Source organism: Stegodyphus dumicola, chromosome 3 (assembly GCF_044657685.1).
Source record: "Stegodyphus dumicola isolate Sdum_Otavi_A_Nest chromosome 3, ASM4465768v1".
Classification (NCBI taxonomy): Eukaryota; Metazoa; Arthropoda; class Arachnida; order Araneae; family Eresidae; genus Stegodyphus; species Stegodyphus dumicola.
In genome coordinates this window covers 156356514-156377532 of record NC_140770.1, presented here as the reverse complement: position 1 = coordinate 156377532, position 21019 = coordinate 156356514, and the positions used below count along the sequence as shown (strand labels likewise).

General features: G+C 34.7%; 1 protein-coding gene across 1 annotated transcript in view; it reads right to left on the bottom strand.

The window, feature by feature from the left end:
* The window catches only part of LOC118179962 (ATP synthase subunit d, mitochondrial-like), a 95508-nt gene that overhangs the window by 9031 nt on the left and 65458 nt on the right, over nucleotides 1-21019 (bottom strand). Inside the window, exons 3-4 of the mRNA XM_085813542.1 lie at nucleotides 19512-19583; nucleotides 8956-9018 (exon numbers count right to left, since the gene is read on the bottom strand). Coding sequence (XP_085669668.1) covers nucleotides 8956-9018; nucleotides 19512-19583 — 135 coding nt within the window. The remainder of the gene's footprint in view (nucleotides 1-8955; nucleotides 9019-19511; nucleotides 19584-21019) is intronic.

The following is a 21019-nucleotide window of genomic DNA, read 5'->3' as shown; positions in this document are numbered from 1 at the left end:
GATGCATAGTGCGACTAACGGACATGGTACTCATGTCTAAATCCTTAGCAAGCTCTCATATGGTTGCATACTGATCTTCTTCGACAAGTTCTCGCAGGCGGGTTTCATCAAAATTAGTAGGCAGCCAGAACGCTCTGCTTCTTGAATGTCATAGTCCTTGTTTTGGGACTTTCGGTACTGAACCTTCACAGTGACATATGATACAACATTAGTGCCTAAAGCTATACACATGATTTGGTCACAGTGTTGCCATTGCTCGCTTTGAAATCGTTAAGTTTTTTAATCAAAAATTTGCTGAAAAGTTACAAAATATGAAATTGATAATAAAACAAATTTCAAATTCAAATTAGGGCTTCCACATGCCCATATTCTATGGAAGATTACGTTATTCAAATTTTGATGGCTCTAACTACCATTGTTTTATCAGAATGCAAGAATCATATACACATTCATGTAGATTGTTCATTATTTAATTTCTTTAAATATACGACAGAGCGATGATATATGGTGGCAATGATTTGAAGAGTGATACAGCTTTTTAAAGTTTTTGACACAAAATGCCAAAACGGAATTAATAGTTCTTAAAGGCAAATTGCCCCTTTGGACCAATAATTAATAAATATTTTATCCCATATTTTCAATAGTCCAATATACAAAGCATTGAATGAAAAACTGTTTCAAAACCACATTTCTAAAAGAATGAACCTATTCAAAATGATGCGATTTCATCAAAAAAGATAAAATGAAAAAATCTGATTTGAATTTTTGAAAAAAAAAAAAAAAAAAAAAAACGCTTTGAAGTGTGCACTGGCTCTTGTCTAGATGCACCTATGTACCAAATTTTGTAGTCCTGGATCTTATTAGCTTACACACAACACAAACAAAAGACACACACAGACTCACTCTTTTATTATATGTAAAGACAGAGATTGTTTCACAACACAATATTTGTAGTAAAAATAAAAATGTATGCAGAGCTATAATCTTTTAACCCTTTCCAGCACGCTACCTTTTAAAGTTGGAGTTTTGATTTAAAAAAATAGGCAGGCAGTCTAATTAGGCCTAGAGGAGTACACAAGTAAGATTTTGTGAAGATAGCACTTATCGTTTAATTCTGGGGGTGTGCCCAAAGTGGCACACTGATTGAATAGAGCTTCGAAACGAACATTGTTGCCAACGAACTGACCGATGAGATACGGAGAAACAAAGAACACAGGCTCTCAGTTGTCCTAGATTATCGGTGAGGCCATCTGGGCACACCTAAGGTTCGCCGTTTGATTTCAGGCAAGATAAAACCTATAGTAACCTATAAATCTTTTTTCATTCAATTTTTCTGTGCGTACAGAAGGAAATTTTTAGGTGTGTCCAGACCGGACACCACTGTGCCGCAAAGGGTTAAAATGTTTGATTAATCATCGATGTATTTTCTTCCTTCATAGTCCTTGAAATTTATTTGTATATCTTATATTTCATCAGCTGACCTGCATGTAAGGCCATTATGACTCCCTTTCATGGTCTGAGACTTAATAATAATAATAATAATAAAATTAAGTGCATAAATTTTTTTTTTTTTTTTTTTTTTTTTTTTTTTTTAATGTCTGTCAGGTAGGGGTGCTTTCCCCAGTCGCATCCTAGCAAATAATAGAGGCACTGCAAAAGACTGTCATATAAGCATCATCACACTCTACAATAGTTGGCCCATAGTTTCACCCGCCTCTGTAATAGATCATAACAAAATTTCTATGCCGATTAGTTCACAGTGGTATACATAGTTACAAGCCAACTGCAAATTTCTTTATCAATATTCATAGTAAAACATAAATGCAGTATTAAAAATCTGATGTGTACACCACATGACTTCTTTGCACAGAATATAAAATTACATGCCTTTTTTTCTTGCATTTCATTTAAACTTATCGGATTGAATTAAATCTACTTTGTCGATAGCGCATAAACCAACATAGAATAAATACACTCTTTAAAATTCACTATATTTGTTTACCACAGCTCTAGCTTCACATAATAACATTACATTTCGTTCATATTATAAATCAGAATGCAGATAAACTTATATCATTTGAAGAATTATCTAATTGTTGCCACATGTTCTATTCAAATACTATAATATGATGTATAAAAGAAATTAAACAAACAAAACAAAAAAGAAAGTTTTTCACAGATGATTCAGTATTTCTCATTCAATTAATTCAGTTCTCACTTCCCGACAAGGCAAAAATACATAAAAAATTCAAAATATCTATATTAAAAATTACGAAGTAAAACTTAAACACTTATTTCCTCGAATAAATTTCAGAATGAATTAAACATGATTTAATCGCAATAATAAAAGAAGGCATTATCTCTGTTGTTGCAAAGCTTAATGTATCTAGATTGGCAACAAATCCGCTATTTGCCGGTGCCAAATTTAAAATGTAAACAGTCATGTCCACCTTCGCAAAATCAATTAGGCTTACCTGCACTTAAACAACTTTTAAATTGACGATAACTGCACAAATTTTGCATGCAGATTTACCAAAGGCATAAAAACCTTAACCAGAAGATAAGAACAACATAATTCAATCATTTTTAACTTACAAACACATAAGAGTAAAGAAACTGAGATCCTTGAGCCGGTTAAGATAGGGGATATATATATGTTTGGTGCGGCTGATTGTAACCAATATACGAGGTGCACATCTACATGTTATAGCAGTCCTATATACAGATTGTCAATGATCTGAGGCTATTCAGTTTCGAGTTATGCAAGATACGTATGTACAGACGCCCAGTTACTACTCATTGAAAACTAATCTCACAATACAATAAAAATAATAATATCTGCAAAAAAAACTTTTATAGTTATGAAATATGTACAGAGTGTCCATAATTAAACTTGAAATTTGCGAGCAGTCTGTAGCAAAAACTATGCAGGAGAATTGCATGAAAACTGGGTAATGACAGAATGAAATTATGGGAATTTTATCGAGGATAAAAAAAAACAATAAGTTTCAAAAACCACCACTAGACGGCATTGTGTAATACCCTATAAAGATGCAAGAGGCGAACTGCAATCAAACTCATTTCCAAGTCAAGGAAGATGACGACTCTCCAGAAACGTGCTTTACTGGTGAAATTGTTTTACCAAAGCGGAGACTGTTACTAAAGCTTTGCAAAAATTTGGGGTATTTGAAGCGGTTATGAGAAGGTCCTCTCACTAGTCAAGGACTAACAAACATCATTAGGAAATCTGAAGCAACGGGAACATTGGGAATTCAGCCGGGAAGGGTACGAAAGTGTGTTGCAGCACAGGTAGTGGATGATGTAGTGACACAAGTGGAAGAAGACAGATCGCAAACCATCGACAGCACTAGTGTTCAGTGTATTGCAGCATCTATTGATGAACCTCATTCCAAGGTTCATAAGATTCTTTAAAAGGTCTTACGATACTATCCCTATAAACTGTCGCTCCAGGATGAATGGCTATGGAACATTTTGTAGACGGACGAGGCCCACTTTCATATGGAAGGTGCGGTTAACACAGTTAACACAGTTAAGGTGCGGTTAAACAGTTAACACAGTTAACAGTCATATGGGAGGTGCGGTTAAATACAGTTGCAGTATTTGGGCTGCTACAAACCCACAGCAATTCCTACACATTCCACTACACTCTTCGCATGTAAAGGTTTAGTGCGGCTTTACTGCAACCTTCATTGTGGGTATGTTTTTTTCTAGAAGAGCACAGGGCCTGTGACATGCACATCAACGGTCAGCAATACTCTTCATTATTAAAGCAATCCGTTATTCCGACTCTTCAGGTAAGGTGGTGTGATACAACCACAGTGTTTATACAAGATGGTGCTCCTCCACACACTGCATGTTGTGTGAAATAAGTGCTCCGCCACCATTTCAAAGATGACAGAATCATCACCTGGCAATTTCCTGCAGCTCGGCCTGCTAGATCCTCCAACTTGAATCCTTGTGACTTTTGGCTGTGGGGATACCTCAAGGCCTTAATCCAACCACATCTATACCCAACCTCAGAGAAAGCATAAAACACTATGTGCCCATTTCATGCCAATTTCAACAATTGAACATGCCATTTTACGCTTCCAGATAGTAGCAGACAATGGTGGACACCGAGCATGTTCTGTAAACTTTTGTAGATTATTTATATGTTCTCAATAAAGCTATGATGCGCCACCTAGGAGTGGTTTTTAAAACTCCCCCCCCCCTCAATAAAATTTCTTTCTGCCATTACCCTATTTTCATGCAATTCCACTGTATAGTTTTTGCTACGGACTGCTTACAAATTTCAAGTTTAATTATGAACACCCTGTAGTTCACTTTACAATATGTATTTCTAGATACAATACTTTGTGAATAGCAGCCAAACTTGAAATCTTCTGATCCTTGAAATCAACTGTCAACACCATCTCTAAGCAACTCCAAAGCGATTTTAATTTTCTTTATAATGCATGGTTCATGTTACTGAACTATTTTTAACTCAGTTTTGATGTAAAATATATTAATATTTAACTAGATATTCTAAAATTTATATTCTTCAGAAATTTTAATTTTTAAAATATTTTAAAATATATTTCCATTCTACGACTCAAATTACACCAAACTACCAAATTTCATAAAAATCACACTAGTAGAAAATTAGCTCTCAAAACGTTAGCTCCTCAATATTAATTGAGTTTGGAATATATCTATTACTCTTTTTTTTTTTATTAAATTTATTTGATTCTTCCTTTCACATTTCGAAATTCAGGTTCATTCCAAATAAAATTCACCAATTTTTTATGATTTATTTTTAAAATTTGTATTTTTAAATAATTTTTAAATTTTTCAAAAAATATTTGGATTATAATCTATAAAATTTTTACCATCATCTTAAAGTAGACGTATTTCTAAGCATGCGTGCAAAAATTAGTTTTTTATTCAAAATTTCCGATGATATATGTGAATTTATATATTGCCGTGTTTTTAAATTTGGCATGTTTGTTGAAAGCAATAAAACATCAAATGTGGTTTAGACACTTTTCTAAAATTATTTGGAAGTAGAAACAATGTGACTTTTTTCCCGCTCATGCACAATGTAAAAAGATAGAAAAACAGGTGCCTTGTTTTCTGCTCCGGAATAATGAAAGGGAAAGTAAAATGGGTTGCCATACATTAAGATGTTCACCAAGGGCATTATTCTTGGTGCAAACTGAAAAAATTGCACCAAGAGAAATTTTTTAATTTTTCCAGAAATTTTGTACCAAATTTTACAAAATTTAATATCTAGGCATAATTTGAGTCGTAGAATAGAAATATGGAAAAAAAATTGGTATGTTATTTCAGAAAATGTCCGATTTTATGTCAAAATACCTATGTTAGAACGATGCTATATATAAATTTAATATATGTCCTAAGTTGCACTTTAAGACATTAAAAACACAATTTGAATTTTTTCAATCGGCCCAATAGAACGGGAGATATAGAACTGTACCCCAACTCTTTTTTTTTTTTTTTTTTTTTTTTTTTTGTGTACATTATGATATAAAAAGCAATTTAATTAGAAAATGTTATAGATAAAAAAAATGCAAGTGCCAACCTTCAGAACTTAGATGGAAATTTTAATATTCCCATTTAAGTGTAGCAAAAAATTCTCTTTCTGCTGTTTTATTTAAAATCTGAATGCCCTTTGATTTGATTTACATCTCTTTTTAAGATTCAACAATAATCTGTCATCATGTTTTTATTCGCCTTACTTATAATAACTAGTGATAAGGATAATTACTATACTGTAATACTCATTATAGCTTACTTATAATTACTTATGATAATTAATTCTAACTTTTTCACTTGGTTACTTAGAACTGCCTTCTGGAAAATAATCTACACCTAAAAGGAAAAAATACAACATAACACTTGTGTTGCAACTAAGTAATCTTAAAGTTTCTAATGAACCTTCTGAAAATGCTTGTAGATTTGGATCATATTTGGTTCCTTAAAAAAAATTCCCTTCTTTTTTTCACACTTATCCAGGGTACCTCTTCAACATAGCTATTCAATGCTGACACAGATTACATCAGATCTTACATCAGCTTTCAAACCTGATAATCAGCAAAAATTCCTTTACAGATTTTAACATCAAATGCAATCAATAAAACTTGAAAGAAAAAGTAGGTTAAAAATGGCCAACCTTTTTGTCTAAAGCTTTAAAAAATCATTTCTAATTTAATGGGTAAAGAGCATAGAATCAAATTAATTTAAAACTTAAAAATTTTTAACCCAACTGGTAACCTAATTTGGGAAAGGCAATTTTCCTAAGTGTGCAGACTTTTCAATTGGTTGTTGTTGTTTTCATTCACGTGCAAAAATACTTAAATTTTGTATGCACAGATGATGTACTGGTAATTTTCCAATAACACTTTCCAATCTTTGAACAGCAGTCCCTATGTTCATTATATTTTAAGTTAACCTGCAAAAATACAACATCAAATGATCCTTTCTAATTGATCTGAAAAAAAAAAAAAAAAAAAAAACTCATTTCTATTATAAAATAAGAAACATGCTTCAGTGTCAAAATGGCATTGATGAATCTCCGACACAATTACCGTATTTGACGGCATATAAGACGCACTTTTTTTCCTAAATTTGGTCTCAAAAAAGTTACCTGCATCTTATACGTGAAGGACACAGTCTTATACGTGAAGGTAATTGCATTCAATAATTGTTTATTTGGCATTTACGAAACATGAGAACTAAAAGAAACCACGCTATTGAAACTTTTTTTCCTTGTGTGTGGCCGTCTAAATAAGGGTGTGTCTTATATGCCATCAAATACGGTAACCCCTTGGCCTACACGATATCTGCCAATTGTACGAACTATAGCAAACAAGAAACTCGGTCGCACGTCATGCCATTCAACTGTTCAGCCTTGTACTGGAACTGGCGCAAAATGTATACTTTTCATGGCATATACATTTCAGTGTAACGAAAGGAACTGTGAAATAATAAACAATGTTTAGGTACAAATAGTAATTTTAAGACATCTAGAGTGTAATCATAATCAATTGATCAGTTGACAAATATAATTGCATGATGAGTATGATGGGTATAAGAGTTTGGCATGATAGTAATAAGAGATTTTTTAATTCTTTATACGAAATTATATTTGAAACGTGAACTTAACAAAGCTTTACGGGGAACTAAAGTAACAGATCATACAGTTTCGTCAGAAATAACTGGAAAAAAAAAAAAAATACTGACGTTATAATCAAAGGAAGAAATTTTTGATGTAGAAGAAGCCCAATTGCTTGTTCTAATAATAATACAAGGTCCGGCTATTAATTTACAGGACTCGTGGAATAACTCAGAAGAAAAAAAGATTAAACACATAGCTATTTAATATGATTTAAAGTAATCCCCATCAATCGTAATGCACGTCTGTGCTCGGCTGTACAAATTTTGGAAAGAAGTTTTAAAGTCCTCTTTTGGAATGCTCTTTAATAGTGACGTTAAGAGTTTTCTTGATGGCTTCGACATCCTGAAATCTTGTTCCCTTCAGCGAATTTTTCAGCTTAGGAAACAGGAAAAAGTCTGCGGCTGCTAGGTCTGGAGAGTATGGTGGATGCTGCATTTCAATGACACCATGCTGGGCTAAGAATTACCTCACAGGCAACACAATGTGTGGGCGGGCATTGTCATGTAGCAGCAGCCAACTCCCATTTTGTTGAAAATGAGGCATCACTCTATGAATTCGTTTTCGAAGTCGGTCAAGAACTTCTGTGTAGAACTGACCATTGATAGTCATGTTAGGAGAAGGAAATTCATGATGAATGAGTCCATCGCAATCGAAGAAAGTGATTAACATGACTTTGAGTTTTGACTTTTCGAATCGAAATTTTTTCTGCCTTCGTGAACTTGGAGACAGTCATTCGAAGCTTTGACGCTTGGTTTTAGGGTCATATTGATAACACCAAGACTCGTCTCCCGTGACTATCCTATCCAGGAATGCAGGGTCAGTCAGCATCAGCATTGTTGATAAGTTTGCCACATGCATCCAGTCTCAATTCTTTTGCTTGTACCTTAAATGGTGAGGAACGAATCTGGTACAAAACTTGCATTTGCCTAGGTCTTGCATCAAAATTCGCCGAACCATCTCTTTGTCCATGTTGAATTCATTAGCGAGTACTCGAATAATCAATCGACAATCACATTTCATCATATCATGAAATTTTTCGACTGCTTCCGGCGTGCGTAAGGACTGCGGCCGACCTGTATGTGGATCATCTTCGACGCTTTCGCGCCCGTCCCAAAAGCGTTTAAACCATTCAAAAGTTCTTGAGCGGGATAATGCTTCCTCGCCGTAAACTTGTTTTAACATTTCGTAGGTTTCTGCAGCTGTCTTGCCCAATTTGAAGCAAAATTAAATGTTAATTCTTTGTTCCATATTCACTTCGACTACAAGAATTTAAGAGTTACATTTTAATGCGCCTTTCCACGAGAACCACTTACTTCAGAACGGTGCCAATTGCACTGCACATGCGCAGGAAAACGCTCTTCAATATGCAATCATTAACTACATCTTCCTACTTTTCATTCTCTTACAGTTATGTCAGTCCTGGAAATTAATAGCCAAACCTTGTAATACGCAGCATTTTATGCACAAATTGCTCACCACGAATCAGACTCGTGGCTTTTGTTTATGACACGAATTCTTGACAACGAGTCAGACTCGTGGCTTTTGTTTATGGCACAAATTCTTTACCACGAGTTGGACTTGTGATTATAGCCCAAAGGGTTAAGAGGCAATAAAATTTAATACCTAAAATTATTTCAGCCTGAAAAATATCAAATAAAGGGGACAGGACTGAAAAACATACAGCAATAAGAGTATTTAAATACACTAAGAGCATTCTGAGTATTTAAATGTTTCATGAAAAACTTAGAATAACTCACCTGTTTCTCGTAATACTTAGAACGCAAATCACACAGTTCAGCAAAGGATTTAAGAAACACATCCTAAAAGGAAAATTTCATTTGTCATATAATATGAATGAACAAAAAAAAAAAAAAAAAAAGATAAAAGTGTTTTCTATAGTTTTCATAATACGCAAATTACAAAAGTTTCATTTTGCAAAAAAAATAAATAAATAAATAACAGATAAACACACAGTTACAACAATACATAAAATTATCTTAATGCAATACACAGAGTGCTTTTTACTTCCTTGTACAAAGGAAGTATTGTAATCGCAAAAGCAGTTTCGGGCATCATATTTCAACGAAAATATCCATTTTCCCTGCTATCCAATGCAATTTAATGATGTTTTTGCATGACATCCACAAGTAAGGACAGAATAAAAGACTCTTTACCCCAAAAAATTATAAAACTAATTTAAAATGAATTCTGAAGAGAATATTCAATGGCATCTGTGCGTACGTATGTACGTACCTCGCATAACACAAAAACGACTAGCTTCAGAACGTTGAAATTTTGTATGTATGACTGCTGCAACATGTAGCTGTGCACCTCATATTTTGGTTGCAATCGGCCGTACCAAAAGTATATAAATATATGTATACCCACTCTGTTGCTCAGCTCAGTGAGCTCAGTTTCTTTATTATTATTGTGCATTTTTTGCTTTAAAAATGATTGAATTAGGTTGTTCTTATCTTCTGGTTAAGGTTTTGTTTTTATGCCTTCAGTAAATCTGCATGTAATATTTGTGGAGTTATCAACAATTTAAAAGTTCTTCTACTTTGCGACGTGGACATGTTTGTTTACATTTCAAACTTGGCAAAATAGAGGATTTGTCGCCAATGTAGAGAAACTAAGCTTCACAACAACAAAGATAACACCTTCTTTTATTATTGCGAATTAAATCATGTTTAATCCATTCTGGAACTTAGTTGAGGAAATAAAGTGTTTCAGATTAATTTGGTAATTTTTGTCAGGAAGTGAGAACTGAATTAATTGAATGAGAAATACTGAATCGTCAGTGAAAAGCTGTTTCTTTTCTGTTTTGTTTGCTTAATTTCTTTTACGCATTGTTTTAGATTTATTATAGTATTTAAATAGAACATGTGGCAACGATTAGATAATTCTTCAAATAATATAAATTTATATGCATTCTGAGTTATATAACATGGACGAAATGTAACGCTGTTAAGTGAACCTAGCGCCTAGAGTGTCACTATGGTAAACTAATATAGCAAATTTTAAAAAGTGCATTTATTCTATTGTGGTTTATGCACTATTGACGATGTAGATTTAATTCAATCCAATAAGTTTAAATTAAATGCAAGAGTGTGTGTGTGTGTGTGATTATGGCAAAGCCTCGAGGGCTATCTGCCTAAGGGGAGGGATGCCTTCGTGGAGGACTTTCTAAGGGAAACTGGCTCGTACACACGTTACACATGGGGAAAACCACGAAAATGCCCATGCAGCCAGTCCGTTCGCGGGATTCGAACCTCGGATCGAACTACCAGTGTTCAGCGACTTTACCGCTCGGCCGCTGGTGGGCCCCAATTAAAAGCAAGAAAAAATGCATATAATTAAATATTCCGTGCAAGGAAGTCATGTGGTGTACACATCAGATTTTTTTTTTAAATTAGTGGTACTCAGATAAGCTTGAAATATCAGATGGCACTCGGAGAAGCTTGAACTATCAGATGCAAAGCTACGAAATTTTGTACGGAGACTAGTGACGCCATGGGAAACAGGAATCAGCGAAAAAAAATTTAGTTCTAAAAGTTGCCCAAAGAAAGGAATATGGCACTTTTGATTTTAATTTTAACTACACGAAAAATTTTCTGACCACTTTAAAAAGCTATAGTAAACAGATACAGTCAAAAGTTATTAATTCGGACACCCATAATCCAGAATGATCTATAATCCGGATATCAAAGCTACAAACTTCCTGCATAGGCGTTGCGTTGACGCATGCGCATAGGCGTTTACGTGTGCGCGCAAGACCTTTACGGCTGCGAATATGCATGTACGCATGCGCATAAAATGTTAATGCATGCGCGTTTAATGAATAACGGACTGTATACGCTAAGCTAAAATTATCTAATTCAGTTAATGTTGCAGATTGCGTTATTCCTTAATCTTTGAAATGGATCCGGCTTATTATTTTTTGCATACTGTTGGAGCAATTTTATAAAAGTGAGCTTGAACTTTCGATTATATCAAATAGAATTTCCGATATATATTTGCTAATATGTAAACGATCTAAAGCGAAAGTATGTTTTGAAATCCGAAATCTGTTTATCAATTTCACACTGCCCTTGGCGGGGGGAGCGCTGCGGCACGCAATGAATTGAAAATTGATCTGTCAGCACTATCCTTATCTTCAGGGCAGATGTTTTTATTTTATTTGGCTTATAATTCCTTACTAAATGTAGTATTTCATCTCGATGTACTCCGTCTTTGATATGATTTAAAACAAGTTGCTCGTCGTTATAATTTGCTTCTGATAGTGAAGAAAGTGACACAGAGGTTATTGAAACCGAAAAAATTTCGATTGACAAATTAGTCGGTATTCTCGACACAGCAATTATAGGACTTGAACAGCGGAACTTTGTAACTAAAGAAATTATGTCTGTTTAATAGAATTAAAGAGAAAGTATTATCACATGAAACGAAGCAACTTAAACAACTTACATTGAAAGAAATGTTTAATAAAGTACACAAATAAATATTAAGCTTTTTCTTTTTGTAAATTTTGATACCCTTTAGATCATAATTTTTCTTTATTTCATAAATTACGGTTTCACATTTTTAATTTTGTAATTTCTGCATGCCATCTTACCAGATTTAAACTGATGATCTATAATCCGGAAAAATCGATAATCCGGAAAAATCGATAATCCGGAATTGTCGAAGTCCCGACGAGTCCGGATTAACGACTTTTGACTGTATATGAATAACAAAGAATTAATTTTTTCACAAATGTGCTTTATTCTAAAATATAATTTTGTAAATAGTTACAAATTTAAAAAAAAAAAGAGAGAACATTCTATTCGACTTCCTTTTTATTCTTTGTTCTTTTGTTTTTATTCAGTATAATTGCTTTTCCAGGAAAGACACCGGCTATTTTTTACATGACCTCCATTTTCTTGGACTAAGCATTGCATTCTGTTTACCATATTCTCTACAACTGAATGGAACATTTCAGAAGGTATGTTCATCACAGCTTGTGTTATGTTTTCCTTTAAAACTGTCCACCAAGATAAACCTTAGACTTAAAATAGCCCCACAGGAAAAAGTCACATTATCTTAAAGTGTAAAGCACCACATTTTTCCCAGGGATTCCTTTTCCCCATGTCGTCAATAGTCCCTGTACAAAATTTCATGGCTTTGCAGCTGATAGTTCAAGCTGCAGAGCTCTCTGAGTATTGAGAGCTTTAAAAAAAAAAAAAAAAAAATCCTGTAGATAGTTTCCTACCTTGAAAGAAAATTTATGACAAGATACAAAACATGAGTCAGATACTGAATTGTTACAAGGCATTAAATATCACAACATCGTCATACACAGCAACACAAATGCATCGAGTCCCGACGAGTCCTGGTAATATAGTCCTGGTCCCGACGAGTCCCGGTTTAATATATGGTCTTATATTAAAAGTAAAATTGCCATTTTCCGATGGCAATTCTATTTTAATTTCCAATTGCTGCACTGAAAGAACTTTTAAATTGTTGATAACTCTATAAATATTGCATGCAGATTTACTAAAGGCATAAAAACCTTAACCAGAAGATAAGAACATAATTCAATCATTTTTATAGCAAAAAATGAACAATTTACAAATGTATAGGAAAATAAACTAAGATCACTGAGCCGGGTAACAGAGTGAATATATATATATTTATATACTTTTGGTGTGGCCCATTGCAACCAAAATACAAGCTTGCACATCTACATGTTATAGCAGTCAGTATACAAAATTTCAACGTTCTGAGGTTACTTGTTTTTGAGTTATGCAAGATAGATACGTGTGTACATACAGCATGAAAAATTCTTTTCAGAATTCATTTTAAATCAGTTTTATAATTTTTTGGGAGGAAAAGAGTCTTTTATTCTGTCCTTACGTACAGATGTCACGTAAAAACATCGTTAAATTGCATTCGATAGTGGTCAAAATGGCTATTTTTGTTGAAATATGATGCCCGAAACTTTTCGCGATTACAATACCTCCTTTTTATTTAGGACAAGGAAATAATAAGAGAGGATGATGGATGTGATATTTGCCATTATTGATTAAACTCATTAATTTAGTTACAAATCTCACTGATAAATTTAGGTAAGCAGCAACAAAAACTCCCAAAAAATTGACGCCATTGTTAGGAAGCAAACAGGAAAAGGAGCAATTTTTGATCACGTAATGCAATGGGGAAGTACATATTTGATGATACAGAGGTTGTCAGAATTAGAAACTTCTTTAGAAGATGTAGATAACCCTAATGTTTTACCAACAGAAAAACTGTGGAATGATCTTGCAGAACTGGAAACTCTTTCTACACCAATGTTTTCAATTATCCCCCCATACCATATATAACCACAAAAAAGCTACAATCTGAAGAATTAACAGGGGGCGAGAAGAGACGAATGTGATGTTTGTTCTTTCGGAAATGGAGGGCTTACTGCAGAAGGAATCATTTCTTCAATGAAGAAAAGAGCAACTAGTTTGCTAGACAATGAGAACTTGCTGGGTTCAATATATGTAGATTCAAATCACCGAATTTTGTTGGATGACGGAAAAATTAAAAAGGCAAAGAAAGCCACCTATGAACTTTCATTAAAAGTGAAATTATTCTCAGAACAATTGGGAGTATTCAAATCAGGACAGACAAACTGCAGACATTGCAACCAAGTCTCTATCATCCTCTTCCAGTGATGAATTAGACTGAAATATATTTGGATAATATTGAAAAGGCTAAGGCAAAGCGAATGAAAACAAAGAACCTAAAGCCTTAAGTTATAAAAATGAAAAAGTACAAACAAAATTTTTACACGGCCTTTGAAGAAATAGAGAAATATGATTGGGCTTGCAAGACACTTCTTTTAGAACTTATAAAAATCTATCCTGAAAAGTTAAAAGAAGTAGCCCAAACAGTAACAGCTCCTCCTCCTGCTCAAGTTAGTGTGGAAAGACTCTTCTCAGCTCTGAAGTTTATCAAATCAGATCTATGGCCCTCCAAAAAAGATCTTGCCAAAGCCATACTGTTTCTTAGAAATTACTAATGTCAGTTTTTCCATTTCATAATAAATGCTAATTAATATAAATAATTTGGGTACTATTCCATTTTGAGGAAAAAACTTGCAGCAAAAATAAATGCTCAAAAGCGCCAAATCTAGCAAGCGCGCTCACTTAACAGCACGCCAATAGAATATGCGCTGATTTCAGATTGCGTAAGTTTATACACTGGTGTGCAAAAATTAAGGACAAAATGGTTTTTTCAATATAACTTTGAACAAAAGCTTTCCAAATCAACACATTTAATACCGTAAAGATCCCCAATACGTAAGGACATGAGTAATGTAAGCAACACTTACTAAAAGAGAAATCAGAGGGATAAAAAGAAGCTTTATTGAAAAAGTAGCATGGAGCGCGATGCGACTGAAGGCCGAAACATCCCTGTGATGGGTGTCCAGCAATAAACATCCGGTCTTTAATAGGGGATATGATCTCCCCTGACTGCTAGGCAGGCTTCACAGTGTCTGCCCATGCTGAGAATGAGGGTGTCAATGAGTTGTTGAGGCATTGCTGCTCATTCGTCTTGCAGCGCCAATTGAAGCTCCAGAATCATTACTGGTGGTAAGGTACGAGCTGCCAAGCGTCTGCCTAGAAAATCCCATACATGCTCGATGGGACTGAGATCCGGAGATCGTGCCGGCCAATCCATACGTTCAATATCCTCACTCTCTAAGAGCTGTTCGGTAGCTACTGTGCGATGACATAGTGCATTGTCGTCCATGAAAAGGAACTGCGGAATAGCGCCTCTAAAAAGACGCACATGTGGAAGAAGAATCTCGTTACAATAATGGGTCCCGTTGATTGAACCTGCGTCGAAGACGTGAAGGTCTGTACGACTACCAAGCATGATGCCTTCCCAAACGAGAACACCGCCACCTCTATACCTGTCCCTTTCAATGATGTTCGAGGGATGATCGAGGCTTCCCCGCTCTCTCCAGATGAGTATGCGATGAGAATCGCTACTCAGACTGAATCTGCTCTCATCTGTAAAGAGTACTCGTCCCCATTCATTGTCTCTCGAATTCCGGTGTTCCCAGCACCACAGAGAACGCCTTCTCCGATGGGCAGGCGTTAGAGGTACACACCGTACAGGGCGTCTTGCAAACAGACCACCACCGTGCAGTCTTCTGGCCACGGTAAAACGCGATATCGGTTGTCCAGTCACCTGTGTTGTGTGTCTAGCGATTTCTCCCACTGTCTGCCGCCTATTTCTTCTGGCCTGTAAGACAATATACCAGTCATCTGCGGGTGTGTTCGTCGTGGATGACCACTACTAAACCCCCGGATAGCTGTTCCTGTAGGTTGAAATTGTCTCCAAAGTCGTGAAACGATGCTGTGAGCAATTCCGAACTCTGCAGCCACACTTGTCACACTGCGGCCTTCCTCCAACTTCCCAATGATTTGACCTCGGATAAAAGCATCCAGATGTCCTCTAACAGATTGATTATTCGCCATTTCTCGCTGAGGCAGCAACTCGGTGTGATTTTAACTGCTATACGGCGTGCAATCTCTTTGCCAGAAATACTGATCTTACATCGACAACATGCTGTATACTACTCAGAGACACCCCCATTACGTCTACCTGCATATCTGCGCATGTGCTACCGTACATCACCTTACTTAATCTCCTGATTGGTCTTTCTGTCCACTCTGCCTCTTCATTCAGCTGATATGCTAATTTTTCGACTTCGTCCTTAATTTTTGCACACCAGTGTATAGTTCTATATTTGTTAAGACTATAATAACTATATATAAGTTTAATTTTCATTGAAATATTGTATAATTTTTAAATCTGTTTTTGATATCCTATGGATTTAACAATTTAGGAATTGCCCATGACGAAAAGTCTGCAGTAAAGTGCAGAATCACCCACTGCTTGACACGTTTTTAAAAATTTCTACCTTGTGCACTTCCAACTACTTATGTACACTCGTGTGCAAAATCATGAGAATTTGCCAATTATGTCTATTTTTACGAAAAGTACTGAAGCATGCTGCCAAAGAATTATGCAGATAATCATAATTAAACGCATAAACGTACACATGATTGTCTGCCAAGCTATGATAGCGGAAGAGATACGAGAGGTTTTGAGCTGTTTCTGTGCTTGTATTTCTTAACCACATTCACCGTATTTCTCAGAAGAGTCGGGTAAATTTTAAGAGTTATCATTTTATGAGTAGCCACAAACATATGGATGACAGAATGAGATGGAAAATTGTTGAGAGATTGGAGGCGGGACAACCACAATCACAGGTGAATACAGTGCTCAATGTTGTCTGCAATTTGTGGAAACGCTTTCAGGACACTGGACCATATCGAGAAGACCTGGACAAGGTCAATTAAGATCCACAATGATACAATGAATTGACACAATGACACAATTAAAATCCACAATGATGATCATTATTTGGCACTTTCAGTGTGGCGACACGGGACTTCTACAGTCCTGAGTTTTATGGACTACAGACTCCAAAGTTTTATAGCCTACAGTTGCAATACCTCCTTAAATAGAATACTTAAACACAGGAAATTAAGTGACTTCACAAACTGTTAGCTACCTCGATGGAATGTGATAGAGGTCATCCAGATGGCATTAGCAAGTTAGGAAAATTTTGCCCTTGATCTTCACAGAATACATTACTGAACCACAGCATCATTTTAGTAGGTTGAATCAGTGTTGCCAGATCATGCGTTTTTGCATAAATTTGTGATGAACTTGTGCTACTAAAATTTAAGTATTTGCGAAATTTTTGCGACATCAATGATTTTCTTATGCTACTTTTTGCAACTTCAAAGTTTTTTTAATATATCACAAAATGCTTTTATTTTAAAATAATTTATCAATTAAATATAATTTATATTAAAAAATAGTTCATTTAGGCTTAAATAGAAGTTGACATCTGACAATCTTATTTAGATGTGGGCTTTCCTTTTTGAAGGCTGCATAACCTGATGCCAATATAACTAGAAAAAGGTAAGGGAAGTGAAAAAAGTAAAAAGAAAGGGGGGAAATGCTTCAGGACCTCTCACCACCCTCCCTTGCCCCCATGCATTTTGTTTTTCAGTCACCCCCTACGCCCGAGTTTTGGATTGCCCAGACAGATGATAATGCTTTTCTACATTAGTCTCAACTGACAGATGATTACCTGGAAAGTGAGGGTACAGCTGCATGGATTGCCCAGACAGATCTCCTGACCTTTACCTTACACAGCAAGTCCTGAAACGTTCCTAAGAGGGCAGTTTCATCTTGAATCATCTGAGAATCATCCCAGAGTTGGAAACTGCCTTGCTGCAGGAGTGGGATCAACTGCCTCCAGTCTGGTATGCCATCAGGCACCATAACCTGTCTAGCTGTAAGTTCAGATCATACCCCATCAATTCGACATCACAACGTCGATCTTGGACATCCCTGTACTTACTGATAACCATGCATACATAAAATGACTTTTGTATGGTACATCCCATTCTCTGTTTTAAACGTAATACACCAAATTTAATTAAAATCTATCCATTAATTTTTCAGATATTTGAATCTCCTAATTTTTCACATGAGTGTACATTTTTAGCTATATGACACATTACATTGTAGTTCTGGAAGATGTCATCAATCCCAAGGGGGGGAATCAGCATATAATGGGTGCATGTGGTCTGCAAGGATCACTGTATCTCTAGTGTCATCCACAGTGTGAACTGAATCTAAAGAATATTATACAAACATTCCCCAGACCATTACATTACATTCACTAACTAGTATTTGTCCATAAATAGTTGATCGATATTTGTTCTCCTGTGTTCCTTACCTTATGCACTCATGTCATCCATCTGATAATGCAAACTGTGATTTATCAGAGAAAGTTACTTTCTGCCTATCGCAGAAGTCTACAGTTGATACTACCACATAAACTCCAGCATCTTCCATTGATGAAGTACTGTTAGAGCATGTATAATCACTATCATTTGCTGCAGAACACCATACACAACAAATAATGATAATCCTCCAGTTCGTTTAACCCTTTGACGTGCAGTGGTCGCACCCTGAAACCACCAATTTTCGAATTTTTTTTCTCCTCTTCTTTCTGAAATTTTTTAATGAAAATCAATTGATTACTGATCTTTTACCTCTAAATAATACAAAATGACTGCAGAATCATACATGTTTTAGGTCTTAGTACTTCAAATCAGATGCCTTTTAATATTAATTTTCAATGGGACAATATAACTTCCTTTTATTAATATAAACAACTTTAAATTTCAGAAGTTATTCATCGCACATCATGATTTCTATCATAAACAATACAAAATTTCAATAATTAAACTGCATATATAAAAAACCCCTTTATATGTATGGTATTTGCTTTGTGGTTTCAGGGCGCAACCACTGCACCACTAGAGCATTGTGTCACAATGCTCACAATCCTCTAGTGGCTCGGTGGTCGCACCTTGAAACTACTGCTCTTCATAATGGCGTTTGCTTGCTTTTCAAATAGGAATGTTTATTTTTACCTGGATATAGATAAGGGGCTTTGAAACCACAGAGTTATTTTATTACTAAATAATACATGCACCTGCCCAGTAAAAAGGTTTTTCTTTTCCAAAGACTTTTCTCTGACCTCAACACACTTGCTCCCCGAGCTAGTATTGTAATTTTATAAATTATTTCATGTGGTTTAAATTTAATGTAAATATATTTTGCTATGATTAAAAATAGAAATTGTGCAAAGTTTTATTTCAATCAAAAATATTTTCTGAATATACTTTGCTATGATTAAAAATAAAAATCGTGTAGCATTTTATTTAAATTAAAAATACTTTCTGAATATTTTGGGACAAAATATGAATAAAATAAGTGTGAATGGGAAACGAATGATTGTACCAAAGGCAAAAAGACCAAGCCTTGCCCTCCCCCCATTAACATAAAAAAACCACAAGTTTCATGTGCCAGATGAAAAGATACTAAATAACGCTGGACTTATTACCAGTGAAAACCTCACAGAACTAGATACATGTGCGAAACGTGCAATGTGTGTCTATGCATGCACCAAAAAGACAAAACATGAATAGAACTCTGCAATAAATCAGTACACAGTTTTTTGATATTTTAGCTCTCAAGAACTACCAATTTAGTTACGATACTATAATTTTTTTTTTTTTTTTTTTTTTTTTTTTTTTTTTTTTTTTTTTTAATAATGACTGCTCAAAGCTCCTTCAGTAATTATACACAAAAATCTAAAAGAACAAGGAAAAAAGCTTACCAGTTTCTTTTCTTGATCATCAATAGCGGGTGTAAGTTTATCAGCTGGATAAGGAACTTTCAAGGAATTATACTAAAAGCAAAAATAAGTAATGCATAAATAAGTCAAATTAAAAATAAATCAATCTTAATATCTCATGGATAATTTAATATATTATAAATAGCATCTCTATCTGTCATTTTCCCGATCATTAATAAGAAAAAATGGGAAAGATAGGAAAGCATTGTTGTGCAATGGCATAGCGAGCATAACTGGAACTCTGCGCAAAATACCTTTTTGGCAACCCCCCCCCCAAAAAAAACACAGTAATATAATGTATAGAACACATTCGTTATAAGAAAATAATGCAAATAATAATAAAATGCTGAATCTGCCATACAATACTCTAAAATGTATTAAGAATAATCACTACCCAACTACAGTAGCATTGGATTCGGAAATGTATCCGTGTCGGCGGAAAAATCCGACATACGATGTTATAGCATTAGTTTAAAAAGTATTATTTATTTTGCTTATTTATATAACTGTTTTTAAAAAAGTACAATTTTTAAACAATTAAAAGTTTAATATATATTATAGATAAGTACATATATTTATTAATAATAATATAATATTATAATACATTAATACAATTAATTACTATGTATACATTTTTCTTGCCTTCGATGAAGCCAATTTATCAATCACTTCATCAAAGTCGATCATTTCAAATTTTTCTCTTTTCACATTTAAAAATGGTAGATGACTTAGGGAATCTTGTCCCATCGTTGATTGTAAATATGACAAAATTTATTTTTATTTGCTGAATGAACGTTCATTCATTTGATAATGAAATAGTAAGGAGTATTTGAAATGCAACTCAGGTTTAGGAAAACATTTTTTCCATAGATCTGTAATGGAGTTTCAGGTTCAGTTTAATTTCTACTGCGGAGTAACATCTTGCAGTCACATTCACTACTCAAAACAATTAGGGGATATTGTGAGTTCGGTATGAAATAACCATCTAATCGACAATCTTTTGAACAAAAGGAAATAAAAGACATTTTAAAGGAAAATTATAATGTTTACAAAGTTGGAAATATGTAAATTTAGTCTGAAACGTCGAAAACTGTGCGTTTTAGATAGGGTGTAAGAAGCAACCTGCAGTATTCCTTTTGTTCCTTTTGTAGTAGGAGATTAAAAACAATTGACATGCGTTGAATGCTTTGTAGCAGTGAATATATGTCTCGGCAAGATGACTTAGTTGAATCGGTAGCCAGAAAGACCATACAGCAGAGTCAAACGCAAGCCATTGTAGTGGAAGCATCAGAAGTTTCCCAAAATGTCATTTCCAGACTATGGAGTAGGTTTTGGAAACTGGAAATGTTTGGGAAATTCGGGACAAGGTCGTGTTATCAGTTTAAAATAAAAAGCGGGAGCTATACATGCATTTCGTTTAAAAAAATAAAGATATATATCTATTTTAGAGAAATAAAGGGAACAGAAAGAACGTTTTGTATGTGGGGATA